This window comes from Nicotiana attenuata, chromosome 6 (assembly GCF_001879085.1).
Source record: "Nicotiana attenuata strain UT chromosome 6, NIATTr2, whole genome shotgun sequence".
Taxonomy (NCBI): domain Eukaryota; kingdom Viridiplantae; phylum Streptophyta; class Magnoliopsida; order Solanales; family Solanaceae; genus Nicotiana; species Nicotiana attenuata.
The window spans coordinates 23,240,040-23,260,147 of record NC_031994.1 but is presented as its reverse complement, the minus strand read 5'-3'; the positions used below and the strand labels follow the sequence as shown (position 1 = coordinate 23,260,147).

Below are 20,108 nucleotides of genomic sequence, written 5' to 3'. Positions count from 1 at the left end.
TTCCTGAGCCGAGGGTCTATTGGAAACAACCTTTCTACCTGAATTAGGTAGTGGTAAGGTCTGCATACAGACTATCCTCCCCGGACCCCACTTGTTGGGATCAAACTGAGTTGGTTGTTGTTGTTGTTGAAAGAAGTATCTTTTCCTCTAAGTTTAGCACACACAAACCATAAGTAAGGGCATTTAGGTCTTTCAGCTATTACCATTTGGGTATACAGAAATTATAAACACTACAGGAAATTAAAAAAAAAAATTATAAACCCTAACTCCACATAAGTTTATATCATACTGAAATTGAGTTGAATTGGCACCGCATCTATTTTCAAAAACCCATCTAAACCCGCCCCCTATACGAAACAAACAAGAAAACCTCCCGCTCTTTCACATTTCTCTTCTGAGTAATACTCAATTTTGAATTTTACGCTTCACTGTCGAAGAAAAATTGATTTTACAATATACAATGAGGGAAGAGGAAATAGAGAGACTAAGAGGTGTAGTAAGGGATTGCGTTAGCAAGCATTTGTATTCATCAGCCATCTTCTTTGCTGACAAAGTGGCTGCAATTACTTCAGACCCAGCTGATATATACATGCAAGCACAAGCTCTGTATCTTGGTCGACACTATCGCCGTGCTTTTCACCTTCTCAATGCTTCCCAAATCGTCCTCCGTGACCTCCGCTTCCGTTATCTTGCCGCTAAGTGCCTCGTAATGCCCTACCCTTTTTCTCTACATTTTACTATCTCTATAAAATTCCAATTAATTCTCTAGTTGCTATTTAGTCTAAGTTAAAAATAAGGCAAGTTAGCTACTGCGACATGTAACTTGATGGTGTAAATAATTCTTTATGCTGACAATGCATAAATTAAACTCGAATAGATATACATCTATTTGGCTCCATTTGGACCCATTTTGTTCCAAGATAGTGTATTTTGCACTTGTATATATTGGATAATTTGGGTTTACTGTGTAATTTGGTAGAATTCATGATTTAGGTGTTAATGGAGTGACAGGCTACTTGCTAAGTAGTGATTTTACAAAAAGTAGGTTTAGGTTCTACTTTCTCCAGATAACATGGATTATGGTTTTGTGTTGGTAACAAATGGGGCTCAAAAACTACCAGAAAGAACAGTATTTTGCGCTTATTTACATAGGGTAATTATTGGGGATTCAATGGTTAATTGCTTTACTGGTAATCTCTAGATGTTAATGGAGTAAACAGGCTACTTTTTGTGCTTTAACATCAGAACTGGTGATTCAGCAACTTTAGTTTCTGCTATAGTTTGTTCACATGAAGGATAATGGATATGTTGTGCTTTAGTAGTAAATGGGGCTCAAATACTGTGTAAAGAATTGTATTTTAAGCTTCTATTGTGTGGTTCAATGGCCCTTTTACATAAAACTTAGATATCTATTTTGATTGATTGGAACTTGAGTCAGGTGTTAAATTTCAGGGTTTACGATCACTAGTCAGATGCCTTTTAATATATTTAAGATGATTCTAATTGAAAGGATAAGCTAAAAAAATGTATCGGATTGTAGTCCTATTCTTCTTTGTTTGTCTGGATTAATTTAACCTATAACAATTGCCACACTCTGATAGATTGCCCTGCAATGGTTGTCGGAATGGTTGTTGTCTCTTTATATAGTCTTGGAAAATTCTCACCTTATTAGCTAGTTTTTGAGATTGCGTTAGGTCCAAGGTCCATGTTCTTATCTTGGTATTAGAGCTGAATCTATCCTTGTTATTGCGTTTCACATTGTTAGGCCCCATGCCATATTATACTATTCATGCTCCTTGTTATCCATGCATGCGGTAGGATGTTAGATTGTCCCTCATTGGTTGAGTGCGGCGGAATGTTAAATTGTCCCACATTGGTTGAGGGAATGGGGCAACAGGCTGTTATCTCCTTCTATGGTTTTGGATAATCCTCACCTCATGAGCTAGATTTTTGGTTCTAATTAGGCCCATGACGCCTTTTCTTATCACACTCCCCAGCTGCACAATGCTAAAAGATTTAGCTCAACAATATGGTTGATGATAGTATGCCCAGCCTGATAAGCCTACCTATGTCCGGCTTGCTTAAGGCAGGCGTAAGCCATGAAATTCGGTGTAGAGAGGTCGAGCGCTTCACCTCGCTTAGGCGTTGCTTCAATGCAACACCAAGGCATTAAAACATGCGTCTTATCATCCACGGACTTGGTCTTGAAGAGAAGACTCTAAACAATTAATATTTCACCTAATCGTACATTTTTCAAATATTTTCTATATAATTGCTCTTTGTTGTGGTTATTCTGCTTGAACTACATGCATAGTTTTTATTTTGTTCTTCATTAGAGACCATGTTTTATTTGCATTTTGCGCTTAAAGTCCATCATACCTCTGCGGTCCTTTTTTCGCTTTTACCTTCGATAACACAGCTGGCTCCATTAGGCAAGGTGTTACCCTTGAATGTAGGTCACCATCTTTCTTCTTTTAGTTACTGACATGCCACACACACAAGTACGAATTTGGTTAGGGTTTAATGTTTGGTATCTGCCCATAGATTAGCATCTTGTTATGAATAAGTCAATCAACTAAACTTCAATCCCGATATAATTGAGGTTGTTGGTATAAACTATCTATATCCGCTTTACTTTATTCAAAGTCCATATTCTATTCCAATACTCATGTGTCTCTCAAGACTAATTAGGGGTTCTCCAAATATAGAGATTATGTGAAGTTCGAACATATCCATATGTTAACATATACCTAACTGACCAGACTAAACGTTAGGTGCAACAAGTTGGATCCTATTATGTTCTAAAATAATCTGCTTAAAGTTCTTTTTGAAATTTCTGTAATTTTAGGAAGAGCTGAAGGAGTGGGATCAATGTCTTCTAATGCTGGGTGATGCTAAAGTGGATGAACATGGAAATATTACTGACACAAGGGAGTGTAATAGTATGTACTTAGACAAGGATGGTGAAGATCGCGAAATAAATGTAAGTTTCTCCTCTCCCTGACCTAGTAGATCTTTGGGTTGAATCTATTACGAATCCCTACATTCCCACAGAATCAAAATTCGCTCTATGTAAATCTTTGACAGATTTTATCAGCAATATGCTTTTTGAGGGGCAAGGCATATGAAGCTTTGGAGAATCGCGCACAGGCTCGGCTATGGTTAGTGATAATTTGGATATAATAGGTTTTTTTTTCCAGGACACTTGAATTTCGAATTGGCTTATTTTACCTTGTAGAGAAAAGACATTGATGTTCGCGTACATTAATTTGGATAAATACAGATTTGGCCTGAATTTCTTGTGCTTACGGCTGGGTCGATAATGGGAGAGATTGTTCTGTGCTATGTTTTCAGTTTGGCTGGCAATCATGTCTTCTGTCTAGAGAAAGGACAGAGTGATGCAAAGTGAATTTCCACATTAGATTTGAAATATGTATTAGCAAAGCAAACAAGCAAAATAGGAAGATGTTTAAAAGAGTACTTTTTGGATCTTTAGGGCTCGTTTGGTATGAGTGATAAAAGATAATTAATCCCGGGACTAAATTTGAGATGCGTTTATCCCATGTTTGGTTGAGATAAAATCGTGGTATAACTAATCCCCGGATTGTAGTGTTTTTTTAATCCCCATGGGAAGGTGGAATAACTAATCCCGGGATAATTAATCTTGGGATAACTTATTTCCAACCAAACGACCCCTTAAGATAAAGGTTGTGAGTCTTTAGACTCCTTAAATCTGATTCTGGTAGTAACCCTCAGGGGTTGGCCTGGTGGCAATTGACTTGAGCCTTGGGGTTTGCTCCCTTTCAAGGTCTCAAGTTCGAAACCCACTGGGTGCAAACAATTTCTGAGGGCCATCGGACTGGGTAAAACCTGAATTAACCGTGGTGCACTTGCGGGAAACTCCTTGCCGAGGGCCTGTGCACCCCCGGGATTAGTCGGGGCTCTAAGAGACTCGGACACCCGGTGCAAATCAAAAAGAAAAAAAAATCTGATTCTGGTAGTTGTTGAAAATCAAAAGAAGAATAACATTCTGAAAGAGTTAATAATTTCAAAAATTGGTACTGAAATAGTTAACTTTTTTATATATCCTTCACATGGCGAATCAATTTTTGACTATATCTTATCTTACCTGTGAACCTTCTGTTTGCAGAGCTCACTCCCTTCCATTTTTCTCTTCTTTCATTCATTGATTGCTAGTAAAATGAAGATGTAATCTGTGCTCCTTGACATAATTGTATCCTCTATCTTCTTTCTTGTATTCAGCATCTCCGATCACCATCAATCCCATCGTTTCACCGCTCAATTCCTTGCTATAATGTGCATTGTATTTGGTTAGCAAATGAACCTTGAAGATCCTATTTGATTAGGAAAGGAAAGAGATGCATTATCATTATCATTATCATTATCATTATTACTACTGCTATTATTATTATTATTATTATTATTATTATTATTATTATTATTATTATTATTATTATTATTATTATCATCATCATCATTATTAATGTTATTATTTTTATCATTATAATTATTGTTATTGTTGTACCAAGAATTCCTAACCTATACATCACGCATTGCACTCCTATCACTAGACGAAAGCCCCGGGGGCTGGAAAGAGGTGCTTTATATCTCAAGTTAACAGAATATCAAGAGAAACATCATTGGATTTGTAGTTAAGCAATTATAGTTCCATCTTATGTGTTGGGCTGTCTTTCCTTATTTCTTTTCTTTATTAGTTCTTATATTGTTGTCGAGCGGTTAAATTTCATTTATATCATGGAAAGGAGCTAATATGGTATAACTTGATGACACTTGCAGGTATAAAGCTGCTATCAAGGCTGATCCTTTATGTTATGAGGTATGTAAGTTCTGCCGTCACATTCTTTCTACTGTAATTTGTCATGAAAGTCTTTGTATAGTTATTGGTTAGATGTTTCTTGGTTTCTTGTTTACTTTTTGCTCCTCTTTTTGAGAAAGTGTGGGGAATAAATCTTGGTATTAGAAGTCAAATTTATACCGCAAAACCCTACTAGTTACTTGGTTATCTTATATCGATGTGTTTTCTGATCCAGAAGCTTTCTAGGAGGCTTTTATGTTTTCAATTCCATGACAGTTTTCTGAAATTCATCTATGCTCATTTCTCCTTTTTTAGGCATTGGAATGTCTAATAGAGAATCACATGCTCGCTTGTGATGAAGGTGAGAACCCTTTGCTGGTCAAAATGGAACTCCTTTGAACTATGAAATTGTACGAGTTAGTTAACAGAATCATAATGTTGTAAACAATGTAAGTGCTCCTGTTTACAGAGTTGGTGGATCTAAGTTACTCCAAAAATCGTTGGTCTGTGTTTCTATAAGTAATGAAAATTCTCTTTCCTTGAACCAAACATTATAGTACTGTATAGTGCTGTTAAAGGCTCATATAATACATGCTTAAGCTTTGATTGTAAGTGCCAACAGTTGGCTGCTCTGAGTTACTTAGGCAGCTTCTATGCAGGCTTCAAGGCGCTAAGGCATGCTTCTCATTGACTATAAGCTCGATTTTGCAGATGGCTGCGTTAAGCAATATATTATATAACTGGCGAAGTGATATTAATTGCTAAAGAGACTTTATGAATGAATATCTAGTCTAGTATAAAAGTAGCCACTAAACCTAACTTAGAAAATCAAAACCGCACCTTTCCATCTCAATTAGAAATTTAAAATAGTTTTGGAACAACTGATATGATTTTCACTTTATATATTCACTTAACTGTAGCTTTTTAATTCCATAAACCGTATAAGTATTATCTGTGTTTTTATTATCTTTTAAATAACACACACACACACACACACACATATATATATATATATATATATATATATATATATATATATATGTATATATGCACACACACACATACATATTCTCTTCATCTCCAGCCTTTATTTACTAAAGCATGCACTTTAATTGTGTTTTTCATTTAAAACCTTGACGTTTTTTGACATTTTATGCTGTACGCCTTTGAATATGCCTTATTGTTGGCATTCTTATTGAAATTAAATTTTGAAGATATTATTATTGTTAGAATAGTTATGTGAATATGTGTAATTAGTCCTAGTCCCTTATAAAATAGTAGTAGGTTATGTGTTATGAATACATATAAATATGACTCATTGTAACATAGAATATTAATCAATAATATTTTCTCCCGTGCTTTCTCACATGGTATCAGAGCATTAGTGAGAAAACATCGATGTGCGTCATTCCAGCGTTAACCGGGTAGAAAGAACTTAGTCTATCGTGCAATTTTTCCGGTGACCTAAGGCCTGTCTACTTGAGTCACTTTCTGTGGTGTTGTGCAAAAACCAACACAACCACGAGGTAGATCACCCCTCGGCGACCAAGTCGTTAAAATTTCTCCGGCAGAAAAGCTGCCACGCGCCTCCACGCGCCGGCAATAGAAATTTTCCGGCAAAGGTTCTGACCCACGCACCGGCGCGTGGGCCACTTCCGGCCACTTTCTCGCGAATCTCCTTCAGGGAAACTTGCTCTCCTCACAATTCCGAGCCTACCTATCTAGTTCAAATCAAATTCCGATCACTTTTATATTTTTCCGGCGTGAACAGTAATTCCAAAGAAAAAAATTTTCTTTTTTTTTTCCGGCGTAAACATTACAATGGCATTCATATCACAAGCCTTTGACTCATAATCCACTGGATCCAATGCAATTCAGATGGTTTCTATACCGGATTATATGGAGTTCCTTCAGTATAAAGCATGTAAAGAGACATCTTCAGGGATAGCTTCCGTTCAAACAGATAGTAGCGTGACTTGTGTCTCCCAATCTTTAACTTCCGAGTCTTGGGTCATTGATTCAGGTGCATCTGATCATATTTCTGGTAACAAATCTTTTTTCACTAGTATTTCATATTCTCAATCTCTTTCGACAGTCACAATGGCCAATGGGTCTCAAACCATGGCAATTGCAATAGGTCAAGCAAGTCCACTTCCTTCCTTACCTTTAGACTTAGTTCTTTATGTTCCCGGTAGTCCTTTTAATCTCATAGCCGTTAGTTGCTTAGCCAAATCACTTAAATCTGCTGTTTTATTTCTTGATGACCTTGTTTTTATACAGGAACGCAGTACATGGCGGATCATTGGTACCGGGCGTGAATCAGATGGACTTTATTACCTTATCCTTGCAAAATCACATGGACTCGCATCTTGTCTTCCTTCAATAACTTGTCCCGTTACTGATTAACCAGATTTATTACATAAACGGTTGGGACATCCCAGTTTGTCAAAACTTCAAAAAATGGTACCTGGCTTCTCACTTGTCCACTATAGAGTGTGAGTCATGTCAGCTCGGTAGGCATACCCGCTCCCATTTCCCGTGGCGTCTTGATAATCGAGCAGAGTCACCTTTTACTTTAGTCCATTCAGATGTTTGGGGTCCTAGTCGGGTCATTTCTACCTTGGGATTCCGCTACTTTGTCAGTTTCATTGATGATTATCCAAGGTGCACTTGGATTTTTTTGATGAAAAATCGATCTGAGTTGTTTTTTATATTTCAGACCTTCCACGCTGAAATTCAAAATCAATTTGGGGTTTCTATCCGCACATTTCGTAGTGATAATGTCCTAGAGTATTTGTCTTCCCCATTTCAGCAGTTTATGAACTCCCATGGGATTATTCATCAAACATCTTGTTCGTACACATCCCAATAAAATGGGGAGCTGAAAGAAAGAATTAACATCTTGTTGAAACTGCTCGTACCCTACTCATACAATCTCATGTTCCGCTACGTTTTTGGGGGATGCAGTTCTGACATCTTGCTATCTTATTAATCGTATGCCATCTTCAGCTATCCAGAATCAAGTTCCATTCTCTGTCCTATTTCCCCACTTACCTTTGTTCTCTCTTCCACCCCGTGTCTTTGGGAGTACGTGTTTTGTTCATAACCTTACTCCAGGAAAAAGATAAGTTAGCTCCTCGTGCTCTTAAGTGCGTATTTCTGGGTTACTCGAGAACACAAAAGGGATATCGATGCTATTCTCCTGACCTCCAGCGATATCTTATGTCTGCTGATGTCACCTTCTTTGAAACCCAATCATACTTCACATTTCCAGGTAATCACTTAGATATTTCGGAGGTGCTACCAGTTCCGTCTTTTGGAGATTCAGTCACTATCTCCCATTCATTTTCCTCCATAGCTGCAGTTGCAGCTCCACCACCTACAGCTCCAGTTGCAGCTATCGATGCTATTCTCCTGACCTCCAGCGGTATCTTGTGTCTGCTGATGTCACCTTCTTTGAAACCCAATCATACTTCACAGGTCCAGGTAATCACTTAGATATTTCTGAGGTGCTACCAGTTCCGTCTTTTGGAGATTCAGTCACTATCTCCCATTCATCTTCCTCCATAGCTGCAGTTGCAACTCCACCACCTATAGCTCCAGTGCCACCACCTAGTCCAGTGCCACCAACTATAGCTCCAGTGCCACCACCTTATCCAGTTCAACCTTCTACATCTCCACCACTCCAGACTTATCATCGTCGTCCGCGCCCAGCATCAGGCCCAGCTGATTCACATCCTGCACCTGACCCTACTAATATTGCGGACTTGTCTCCTCTTAGTCAACCGATTGCACTACGAAAAGGTATGCGGTCTACACTTAATCCTAATCCCCATTATGTCGGTTTAAGTTATCATCGTCTGTCATCATCCCATTGTGCATTTGTATCATCTTTGTCCTCTGTTTCCATCCCTAAGTCTACAGGTGAAGCACTGTCTTATCCAGGGTGGCGACAGGCTATGATTGATGAGATGTCTGCTTTATATACGAGTGGTACTTGGGAGCTTGTTCCTCTTCCTTCGCGTAAATCGACTGTTGGTTGTCGTTGGGTGTATGCAGTCAAAGTTGGTCCAGATGGCCAGGTTGATCGACTTAAGGCTCAAGCAGTCTTGTTGCCAAAGGGTATACTCAGATATTTGGACTCGATTACAGTGATACTTTCTCTCCCGTGGCTAAAATAGTATCAGTTCACCTTTTTCTATCCATGGCTGTTGTTCGCCATTGGCCTCTCTATCAGTTGGACATTAAAAATGCTTTTCTTCACGGTGACGTTGAGGATGAGGTTTATATGGAGCAACCACCTGGTTTTGTTGCTCAGGATGAGTCTAGTGGCCTTGTATGTCGGTTGCGCCGGTCCCTTTAGGGTCTAAAGTAGTCTCCTCGAGCCTGGTTTGGTAAGTTCAGCACATTTATTCAGGAGTTTGGCATGACTCGTAGTGAAGCTGATCACTCTGTGTTTTATCGGCATTCTGCTTCAAATCTCTGTATTTATCTGGTCGTTTATGTTGACATATTGTTATTACCAGCAATGATCAAGATGGTATTAGTAAATTGAAGCAACATCTCTTTCAACACTTTCAGACTAAGGATCTGGGCAGATTAAAGTATTTTCTGGGTATTGAGGTCGCTCAGTCTAGCTCAGGTATTGTGATCTCACAAAGAAAGTATGCCTTAGATATTCTTGAGGAGACATGAATGACAGGTTGTAGACCTGTTGACACTCCGATTGATCCGAATTCTAAACTTCTGCCAGGACAGGGGGAGCCTCTCAGCGATCCTGCAAGATATAGGCGGTTGGTTGGTAAATTAAATTACCTCACAGTGACTAGACCTGACATTTCCTTTCCTGTGAGGTGTTGTGAGTCAGTTTATGGATTCTCCCTATAATAGTCATTGGGATGCAGTTGTCCGCATTCTTCGATATATAAAATCAGCTCCAGGAAAAGGTATTGTTTGAGGATCGAGGCCATGAGCAGATCGTTGGTTACTCAGATGCTGATTGGGCAGGATCACCTTCTGATAGACGTTCTACGTCTGGATGTTGTGTCTTAGTAGGAGGAAATTTGATGTTTTGGAAGAGCAAGAAACAAAATGTAGTTGCTTGGTCTAGTACAAAAGCAGAATATCGAGCAATCGCTATGGCGACATGTGAGCTAATTTGGATCAAACAGTTGCTCAAGGAGTTGAAATTTGGTGAGATTAGTCAGATGAGAATTGTGTGTGATAATCAAGCTGCTCTTCATATTGCGTCAAATCCAGTGTCCCATGAGAGAACTAAACACATTGAGATTGATTGTCACTTTGTTAGAGAAAAGATACTCTTGGGAGATATTGCTACAAAGTATGTGAAGTCGAATGATCAACTTGCAGATATTTTCACCAAGTCCCTCACTGGTCCTCGTATTAACTACATATGTAACAAGCTCGGTACATATGATTTATATGCACTAGCTTGAGAGGGAGTGTTAGAATAGTTATGTATAATATATGTAATTAGTCCTAGTCCATTATGTAATAGGAGTAGGTTATGTGTTATGAATACATATAAATAGGGCTCATCGTAACATAGAATATTAATCAATAATATTTTCTCCCGTGCTTTCTCACAATTATTATTATTATTGGGTAATCTTTAGTGAAGACTGTATTATTATGAAAACTGACATATTCATTAGCTGGTTAATTTCAGAGAAAACCCTACTCTCATGTTTGCAATTTGGTCCCGAAGATGGGTGGCTCTCTTCGTTCTATTCTTGTTTGATAAAGAAGGTAATCATTTCTTTTGAGACTACTTTGTATTCCAGATGACCATGTTGTGGGATCATAAACACTTGACATTGCATGTTTTACTCTCATCTATTGAAAATACAGAATATCGAATTTGTATTTTATGTTGATAAATTGACAGAAATATCTGTACATGAGCTTTTACAGCAATAATTTATGAGTTGTATAGACTATTTTCATTTTTATGTTTTAATACCCTTTTATTTTTTAGTGGAATAATTACTTTCATTTGCTCCGCTTCCCAGTATGATAAAGAAAATGTGGTGGAAGCCAAATTTAGAGAGCTCGAACAGGGTGGACCTAATACAAAGACGTCGGAAAAATCTGTTTTATGTACGCTTAAAGCCAACACTGATCTTTTGGCCTGCAAAGCCGAGTACTATCATCAATGCGGTGAATATCAAAAATGCTTTGAACTAACTTCTGAGTAAGTTGGTAACCAACCATAAAGGGGATCATGTCTTTTTTTCTTCTTTTTATTTGATTGTTATGCTACTCTGCGCACTTGTATGTTGTTACGTGGTTTGGATCACCGCTTGAAATTTGGTGTGCTTTTCCTTTTTCTCTTATCCTTTGGCACATGATGTAATACAGATTGCTTGAAAAGGATCCATTCCATCTCAAGTGTACCCTGGTGCATTTGGCAGCAGCAATGGAGCTAGGCCATTCCAATGAGCTGTATCTTATGGCTTGCAATTTAGTGAAGGATTATCCTCAAAAGTGAGTGCTTAAATTTTGGGTTTGCAGTTTTGAAAAGTATATTGCTGGTTTTCATTCACAAAATGCATAACTATTGTGTGACGATTTCTTTGCACAACTTGTTATTAATCAAGGAAAATTGATTCATTTTTTTTTGCTGGGAGTTGAGTTCTTTTCGAGGTCAACAGAGTTAAAAGTGATTATCCATGCAAAGATCTGTTGTTGACATTTAACCTATACATTACCTTGATAATGTATTTCTCTGATAGAAATGACCCAAACAAGGCAGGGGGGTGGGGGGTTTGAGTTGAGAGATCATAAAATTTGTTATTCTGAAATGCCAAGAAGTGATACTTTCAAAATTTACAGCAAATCTGATACCACTTTTTTTCTCATGTAAAATATTTAAAAATATGTATTCAGCAGAATAGCCGAAAAAGGTAACAGAGTTGAGGAATATGAAAGGCATACCAAATAATGATAGCATGATGTTCTCTGATTTAGCAACTTGCATACTCTATTACCCACACCCAACCTTAGAATCCTTTCCAGTTCATGTGGAATCTGCAAATACAGTTTTTTTCTCTGGAACACCCTTTATCTTTTACAACTTTGCCTGGCCAAATTATACCCATCCAGTGCTAACACCACACCAAGCTATCCACAGTATTTTATTACACTTTGAGAATTATCTTTTGCCTAAGCACTAATGACAATAAGTTTACTTTCCACTAGAGAGTAGATTTTACGACAACTTGTAGCTAACTTTGTCAGAGCAGCTGAATAAGGACAAATGCATATCGCTGATAAGATACTACCAGCATATATTGTTTCATTCTTCAGTAAAGGTGAGCTTGTGCTCCCCACAAGGATATTACCGGTGTCAGTTGAATAGATAACTATTGGATGGCAATCTCTGTGGCTAGGTGTCAGTTGAGTAGATAACTATTGGAAGTTCGGAATGTAGGCAATGTGACCTTCACTTTTTGTTTTTGCATCATATTCAAGAAAAGACTTTGGCCAATTGCTGGATGAATTAGCATAAATGTTGCCGGGGAGAGATGGCGTATCAATTCGTTTGGATTGATGAAAATGTCCTCTTTATTTTCTATGTCCACTGTATGTGGTGAAAGTTGCTATTCCATCATTAACTACCATTTAATGTTATTTTCTAGAGCCTGTGGTCAGTGTTGTCAAAGGCGTGCTTAAAGCGCGCTTAAGCCCTAAAGCGAGGCTCAAAACATGTTGAGCGCTTCGCCTTGCTTTGCGGGCGCTTTAGTGTCGTATCAAGGCTCTAAGGCATACTTTTCCTTGCCAATGAGTGTAATCCTGAAAAGGCGACACTGAATAATTGATATTTCACTTTATTGTAATTTCTTCTCAATTTGTCCATATATTTGTTATTCATGCTTATAATTATTGGTCTTGGACTACATATAAATATTTTTACTTTTTCTTCGGTTGCGCCTTTTCTCATTAAAGCCCACTTTGTATTTGCGCTTTGCGCTTAAAGCCCCAACGGGCCTTAGAGCTTTTTTGCGCTTTTCGCCTTTGGTAACACTGCATATGGTTAATCTGATTAGCTCACTAGATCATGTTTTTATTCAGGGCTCTCTCATGGTTTGCTGTCGGATGCTACTACTATTGTATCAAGAAATATGACCAAGCACGACGCTATTTTAGGTAATAAATATTTATGTCATCATGTGGTAAAGAAGAGGGGTTGTAATTCTAACCTTTCTTTCTCTCTCATGGAACCTTTTCTTTTTTCATGACAATATTTCTGGTGAACATTTTCTTCAAGTCTTGGAAGATGGGGTTAATAATTCCGCTGCCTTGTGGAACTTTTCTGGTAAATGTGTAAATAGTTCTAGTGAAACACATTCTCTTAAAAAGCTGAGTGGCTGCAGTGCAATTAAAATTGATTATTCTGTCACTTAAAGACATGAAGTGATGCGAAGCATGGGGTCCTTGCTTCACGTGGATGGAGCAAAAGAATTTCGAGGAATGATGCGCTTTGAATAGTAAACTGGAAATAGATTTGGACAAGCATTCACTTCTTTGAATGACTTTGTAAGATGCAAAAAGGACCAAAAAAGAGAATAAAGTAGTCCCATTTGCTATCTGAATACTAGGACACTCTTCAGATACAGTTCACTGTTCTCTTCATTGTTGTTTGCTCACTTCTCTGGTTTGCAGCAATCCTTACCATTCTATGCTTTTTCCTATTTGCTTCTCTCGTTTTTTTATAAGAGTGAAGTAATTTATTAATCATAAGCTGGCACCAAGCTTATTCAGTGTTGTGTGCATAAAAACAGCTCAAAAATTCAGTTCCTTATTGTACACTTATGATTTAAGGAACTGAGGACATTGATCGAGCTATCTATGTAATTTACCTTTTGATTTGCACCAAAAAGCTAACTTATAGATACACTTGTATTTGGTCTTCATTATGTTCTCCACTTATCAAGTAAAAAAATCTTCATTTTGTTCTCCTTTTTCCCTTCAAAGATTCTCTGATTTCTTTCTCTCCATATTACCCGCCATATTGCTGCAGCGACAGTATTCCTTATTGCTCTTGTATCCTTGTTTAGTCCTTCCCTGTTCCAGCAGAGTAGTTCTTTTGTGTTTCCTGACAAAAACCATGTTATCTCTAAAAGATTCAGAAGAATGCTCCATAACTGCTGAGTTACTTTCCAGTGGATGAAGAGATGACTCGAATCTTCATAGCCCTCCTCACACGTCACATTCCTGCTACATAAAACTGCTCTTCTCTGTAAGTTATGTTGAGTTAGACATACTTCTTGTGCCGCTAACCATGTAAAACACTGCACTTCATAAGGGGGCTTTGCTCTTCCATATTTGTCTAGGGCTAATTTCTTCCATGATTGTTGCTTTTTGTCATGGTTCTGTAGCGAACTAACAGAGAAACCACCATTTTCCTGTTCCTTCCAGATTGTCGAATCTTTCTGTTGATTTAGAACTGGCCAAATTGCCAATTACCTGTACAAATCTGCTCATTTCTTCTATCTCCCAATCATTGCAGCTTCTTCTAATAAGATAAATTCATCCTTCTGTAGACCAACAACCTACTATCAGTGCATTCTGATTTCTAGCTGAGGTGTATGTATAGACGTGTAAACTACTCTTTTAGGGGTTCAGTCGAAGCCAAGTCCAATTTTCTTCTTTCTTATTGTTTTTCTTCTTTAAGATGACTGAATCGTGTATTCACCTTTTCTAGGCGTTTTCTCAATTTCATTTTCTATCCTTCAATTCTTGATCTATAGGCTGAATGTTAGGACAATAATAAAACGACTTTTTGCTATTAAAACTAGTTATTAGTACCGTTACTGAAACAGTTAAATATGTAATCAACGTTGCAAATTGGCCAAATAATTGAAAATTAAAATAGATTTTGTAGTTGAAATAATATTCTTGTAGGATTGTCAAAATTACATTTTAATTTTGTGGAATTTGTATTTTAATGTTATATGTGGGATGTAGAAGTTAGTAATGTAAATTGCAATTTTGACGTTGCAAGTACAAAATCGTCATATGTTAGGTAATTTTTTGTATCTTCAATATATTATAAGCTTAAATTGAAGATGTTTGTGCTTCACTTCTTGCTTCTCGCTTAAAGTCCTAAGGGTCTTATCACATTTTGCACTGTTCCTTTTGAAAACACTGGTGGTGGGTCAAGGTGGTGGATTGAGGCTTTTCCCCTCCTTAGTAGTCCAGATTATTTTCTCTGAATATCAGTTTCCTGGGAACAACTTTCTACTAAAAGTTTGAATCATATGAAGTTCTTCTGAGGTTTTCAGGGTCTCCTATTTCCTTTGTAAAATGTCTACTTTGGGTGGTGATTTTCTACTGAACTGCTCCATCACTGAAGTTGGGACTGGTCCTTCCATTGAGGATATTCAACGCTATGATTTCCTTTAGAAATTTATTCGCAATTCACTTTTACCTGATAAAAAGATATTCTTAGCAATTTTGCAAGTGCTTAAGCTTTGAGAGCTAAATGCTATCTCATATACTAATGTAGCTCACAAATAAATCATCCACATTTCTATCAGTAGTTGAAGGTCTCTTTTTGTTTTCTGAATTTTGATATTTGGCAGTAAGTCAACAAGCTTAGATGGAACATTTGCTTCAGCTTGGATAGGCTATGGAAATGCTTATGCAGCTCAAGAAGAAGGAGACCAAGCAATGTCAGCTTACCGTACTGCTGCTAGATTATTTCCTGGGTAAATCCTAATTTTGCTTCAAAATTTTGTATTATCCAAGCCGTGGAGGACATAGCATTCTCAAATTTTCTGATAGACTTCAACTTTTGAGCTCAACACGTTATGAACTTCTATCTTGTGGTAATTGTTTCATCCATAGTAAATAATACTCTTCTTCCTCATGGATAGTTTGTACCTTTGCGACTTAGAGCTGACACCAAAAAGTAACAGTATATCTTTTTGAAACAATACTCTGCTTCGAACAGTATGTAATATCTAATTCAGTATTATAGAGTGATTTCTAGAGCTGGAAACAAACATTGACTGCCATAAGAAGACACTGAATTCCATGAAGTTGGACTAAAAATGAATTTTAGCATATTAACGCTTAACAGATAATCTTAATGGAGCCGGTGCTATCATGACATATTAACTACCTTGCATAGTTATTGGAGATTAGGGAAATTATATAAATCTGACTTGTATCTTGAGTGTGCTCAACTGTTAAAGCTCCAGCTGTAAAATGAGGTGTCTAGATTGAAACCCAACTCATCAACAACAACAACAACGACCCAGTAAAATCCCACAAAGTGGGGTTTGGGGAGTGTGGTGTGTACGCAACGTTACCCCTACCTCGATGGGGCAGAGAAGCTGTTTCCGATAGACCCTCGGCTCAGGAAGACGGAAATAAAACAAGAAGAGACAATTCATAAGTAACATCAGCAGAAACCATAGAAATAATAATAGAAGAGCATAAAAACCATAAAATAGATGACATGCTATAACAATAACCAGTAATTAAGGCCCGGAGCTATGATAAACAGAAAGGATAGTGTGGACTCAACATTAACCACTAACCGTCTAAGATCAACCCTATCAAACCCGCCTCACCCCCGGTAAGAAGTAGAAAAAGCTCAACTACCCCCTAGTCTACAACCCTAATGCTTGACCTCCAGACCTTCCTATCAGGGGTCATGTCCTCGGAAATCTGCATCGTGCCATGTCCTGCCTGATCACCTCACCCCAATACTTCTTAGGTCGCCCTCTACCTCTTCTCGTACCCACCAAAGCCAACCGCTCACACCTCCTCACCGAAGCATCAAGGCTTCTCCTCCGTATGTGCCCGAACCATCTAAGTCTCGCTTCCCGCGTCTTGTCATCCACAGGGGCCACGCCCACCTTCTCCCGAATATCCTCATTCCTAATCTTATCCGTCTTAGTGTACCCGCATATCCACCTCAACATCCTCATCTCTGCTACCTTCATCAAGAAGAGAGGAATGATGCAGAAGAAAGACTGATTTTTTATGGAGATAATTTTGTACTTTGCCCACTAGAGTAGCATCGCACCCATCAATGAAGTTGAGTAGTAACAGTAAACTCTGAATATTGTAATTAATTAAAGATAAAACAAAAAATAAGGTCATTCTTAGATAATAATCATTAGTCATTTAACTGAATTAAATAGAAATTGGGTTAATTTACATTGTGGACTAAAACCAGAAGTCATTTTTAAACAAAATAATGTGCATGTCTGTACCCCTGATTTCTAAAATTTATGTGGTGACGTATTTGAACTCTAGATCCACACCCGTGTTGGATACTTGCACCCGTATCCGAGCAACATAGGATATTACTTATAGGGTATACGTATTTCCTTGACAGGTTGAATCCTTAAATTTTCTTATCCAGGTACCATTTGCCTACTTTGTACATTGGAATGGAATATATGCGAACTCACAGCTTTAAACTGGCTGAGCAGGTGACTATACATAGTCTGTGGCTTCCAATGATCATTTCTTTGTCATGCTTTAGTTGTGAGAACAGATATTCTACTTCTCCCCATCTGCACGTGGATGCTAGCTGGTTATTTACCCAGATGTCTATTTCACATTTGATTGTCTGGAATTCCCTGAATAAAGTGCTGATAGTGTTCCGCTTTAGTTTTTTATGCAGGCCAAGTCAATATGCCCCTCAGATCCACTTGTATATAATGAACTTGGAGTTGTTGCTTATCACATGAAGGAGTAAGGATCTTTACTCTTGTGAAACTTGCAGCGTTTATGATTTAGTTGCATAACCTAACTTTCGAAACAGCTGCATAATTTTTTTGTTCTCATTTATCCTCTAATAGTGATAAAACATGTATTTTATGTTTTAACCCGTAACAGTTCATGTTTTGGAAATTATGGGTTATTTCATTCTGAAGTCTTGTTCAACCTAGTAGTCTTGAGTATCTTGCCCATTATTACCAAAGCATCTGGTCTTTCTTGTGTTATATTCTTATCCATTTTTTCCAGCATTGTATTTATTTCTCTCTTCAAACTCGTTCAGGTATAAGAAAGCGGCGCGGTGGTTTGAGAAAACATTGACTCACATTCCATCTTCCTTAAGTGAGATGTGGGAATCAACTGTAATCAATCTTGCTCATTCCCTCAGAAAATTAAAGTAAGTGACTTATGCTACTATTAGTTTTATATGTACAAGTTGTAGTTTGGTGGCCATTTGTTCTGTGGTTAGATCCAAAAATGATATAGATAATAACGTTACATGTTTTTCAGGTTTGCTAATCATAGTATTCTTGGATGAGATTTGTATAGATATTTCTAAATGTTCTTCAAATGTTAATAATTCAACATACTTGTTTCGGTTAAATGTGCTAATGAGTTTACCAGTCGGAGAAAGCATGCAATGGAGTTATTATATTGAAGATGCTCTGAATCGATTGAGAGAACTTTTTAGTTCTTTAGATCATTGACTATGTGTGCCTCCTTTTGGGAATTAATATTAGCGGTGTCAAGTTTTGGCCAGCAAGGCAGACTGTATCCTTTATTTAATTGGTTCAACTGAACCCAATATCTTGACACAATATTTTAATGAAAACTCGTTCAAATTTTAACGAATAGTAACGTTTGAACCCATTTAAAAGTACATTGAGTTCCGTGTTAAGAGCTTTCTAGGTTGAACCCATCAAGTTTAAATCAGGCTTTTGCCTCTAAAAGTATAATGAGTTCGGTGTGGTAACATTAAGCATAACTTTCTTTCAGGAGGTACAACGAAGCAATTACATATTATGAGAGAGCCCTTGCATTGTCTACGAGAAGTTTAAGTACTTATGCAGGTCTTGCATACACTTATCACCTTCAGGTATTACATCTTTGAAAAGGAAGTCTCTGGTTGCACAGATTAACAATACCTGGCTTTGATGTTACTCTTGCTATTGTGCAGAACAATTACACTACAGCTATTACATACTACCACAAGGTGGGTTTCCGACTAAATGTAAATATGCTCATTTTGAGAAGGATATGGTTTTATCCCTAAAGATTCATTTTAACTAAAACATGAAGGAAATTACTGACATGGAAAATATTGAATTTTCGTTTGACAAGTTTTACCTATATTTTGCACAATTCACTATCTATAGTCTATTTTTCCGTTTTCCAAACAGGCTTTGTGGCTCAAACCAGATGACCAATTCTGCACAGAAATGTTGACTTCAGCTCTGGTTGATGAAAGCCGCCAAGGAATTGACCCAATGGTTGAATCTCGTTGTGGTGGTCTATTTATCTAATGTGGAACCCGAGGAAAAGAATTCTCTGGTGATGTTATTAATTTGTAATTTTCTTATAATGATTCCTCCAAAAGGTTAGAAAAAAACTTACAAGATATAATTTTATCTTGTTGTATCATAGAATAGTAGGAGGAGTCGATAAATTTGTATCTGCAGCTAGTTCTAGCAGTTAAAACTCGTACTAAGACTGGATCAGGATTTTTTATCACATAATATGATTGCATTCTTTTTTCTTTCTTTTTTGAGTAATAAAGGTTTATATGCAAGACGTTAGCATTTATTGGTTTGGTGCAAACATTTTGTAATGAGTAAGTTTTTTATGTCGTCCTGTTGTCTCCAGAAGTTAACAGATAAGATCATTTAATTTTTCTTCTTCTCATTGGCCATGCTAGAGTCTAAGGGTTTCAAGTTGAGCAGGACCAAGACATATATTTGGAGTGCAAGTTCAGTGGTGTTACCCAGGAGGCGGACGGGGATGTGAGACTCGATAGGTCAGTCATTCCCAGGAGAGAGAGTTTCAAATATCTGGGATCTATAATTCAGATGAATGGGGAGATAGATGAGGATGTTACTCGCCGTATCGGAGCAGGATGGACGAAGTGGAGGCTCATTTCCGGTGTCTTGTGTGATAAGAATGTGCCGTTGAAACTTAAGGGTAAGTTCTACAAGGTAGTGGTCAGACCGACTATGTTGTATGGGGTAGAGTGTTGGCCAGTCAAAAAGTCACATGTCCAGCATATGAAAGTAGCGAAAATGAGGATGTTGAGGTGGATGTGTGGGCATACTAGATTGGATAGAATTAGGAATGAAGTTATTCGGGACAAAGTGGGAGTGGCCTCTGTGGAGGCAAAGATGCGTGAGGCAAGGTTGAGATGGTTTGGGCATGTTAAGAGGAGAAGTACAGATGCCCCAGTTAGGAGATGTGAGAGGTTGGCCTTGGGAGGTGAGAGGAGGGGTAGAGGTAGACCTAAGAAGTCTTGGGGTGA

At 37.8% G+C, this 20,108-nt stretch overlaps 1 protein-coding gene across 1 annotated transcript; it reads left to right on the top strand.

Annotated features, from left to right (window-relative positions):
- Nucleotides 280–19,402, top strand: LOC109226713 (anaphase-promoting complex subunit 6). Its single transcript, XM_019391555.1, has 16 exons — nucleotides 280–706; nucleotides 2,849–2,983; nucleotides 3,088–3,161; nucleotides 4,819–4,858; nucleotides 5,153–5,198; nucleotides 10,527–10,606; nucleotides 10,870–11,051; nucleotides 11,219–11,344; nucleotides 12,932–13,006; nucleotides 15,445–15,570; nucleotides 17,241–17,310; nucleotides 17,493–17,575; nucleotides 17,883–17,996; nucleotides 18,596–18,695; nucleotides 18,777–18,812; nucleotides 19,000–19,402. Exons 1-16 carry the CDS (start codon nucleotides 461–463, stop codon nucleotides 19,120–19,122), a joined length of 1,656 nt encoding a protein of 551 aa, XP_019247100.1. The 5' UTR covers nucleotides 280–460; the 3' UTR covers nucleotides 19,123–19,402.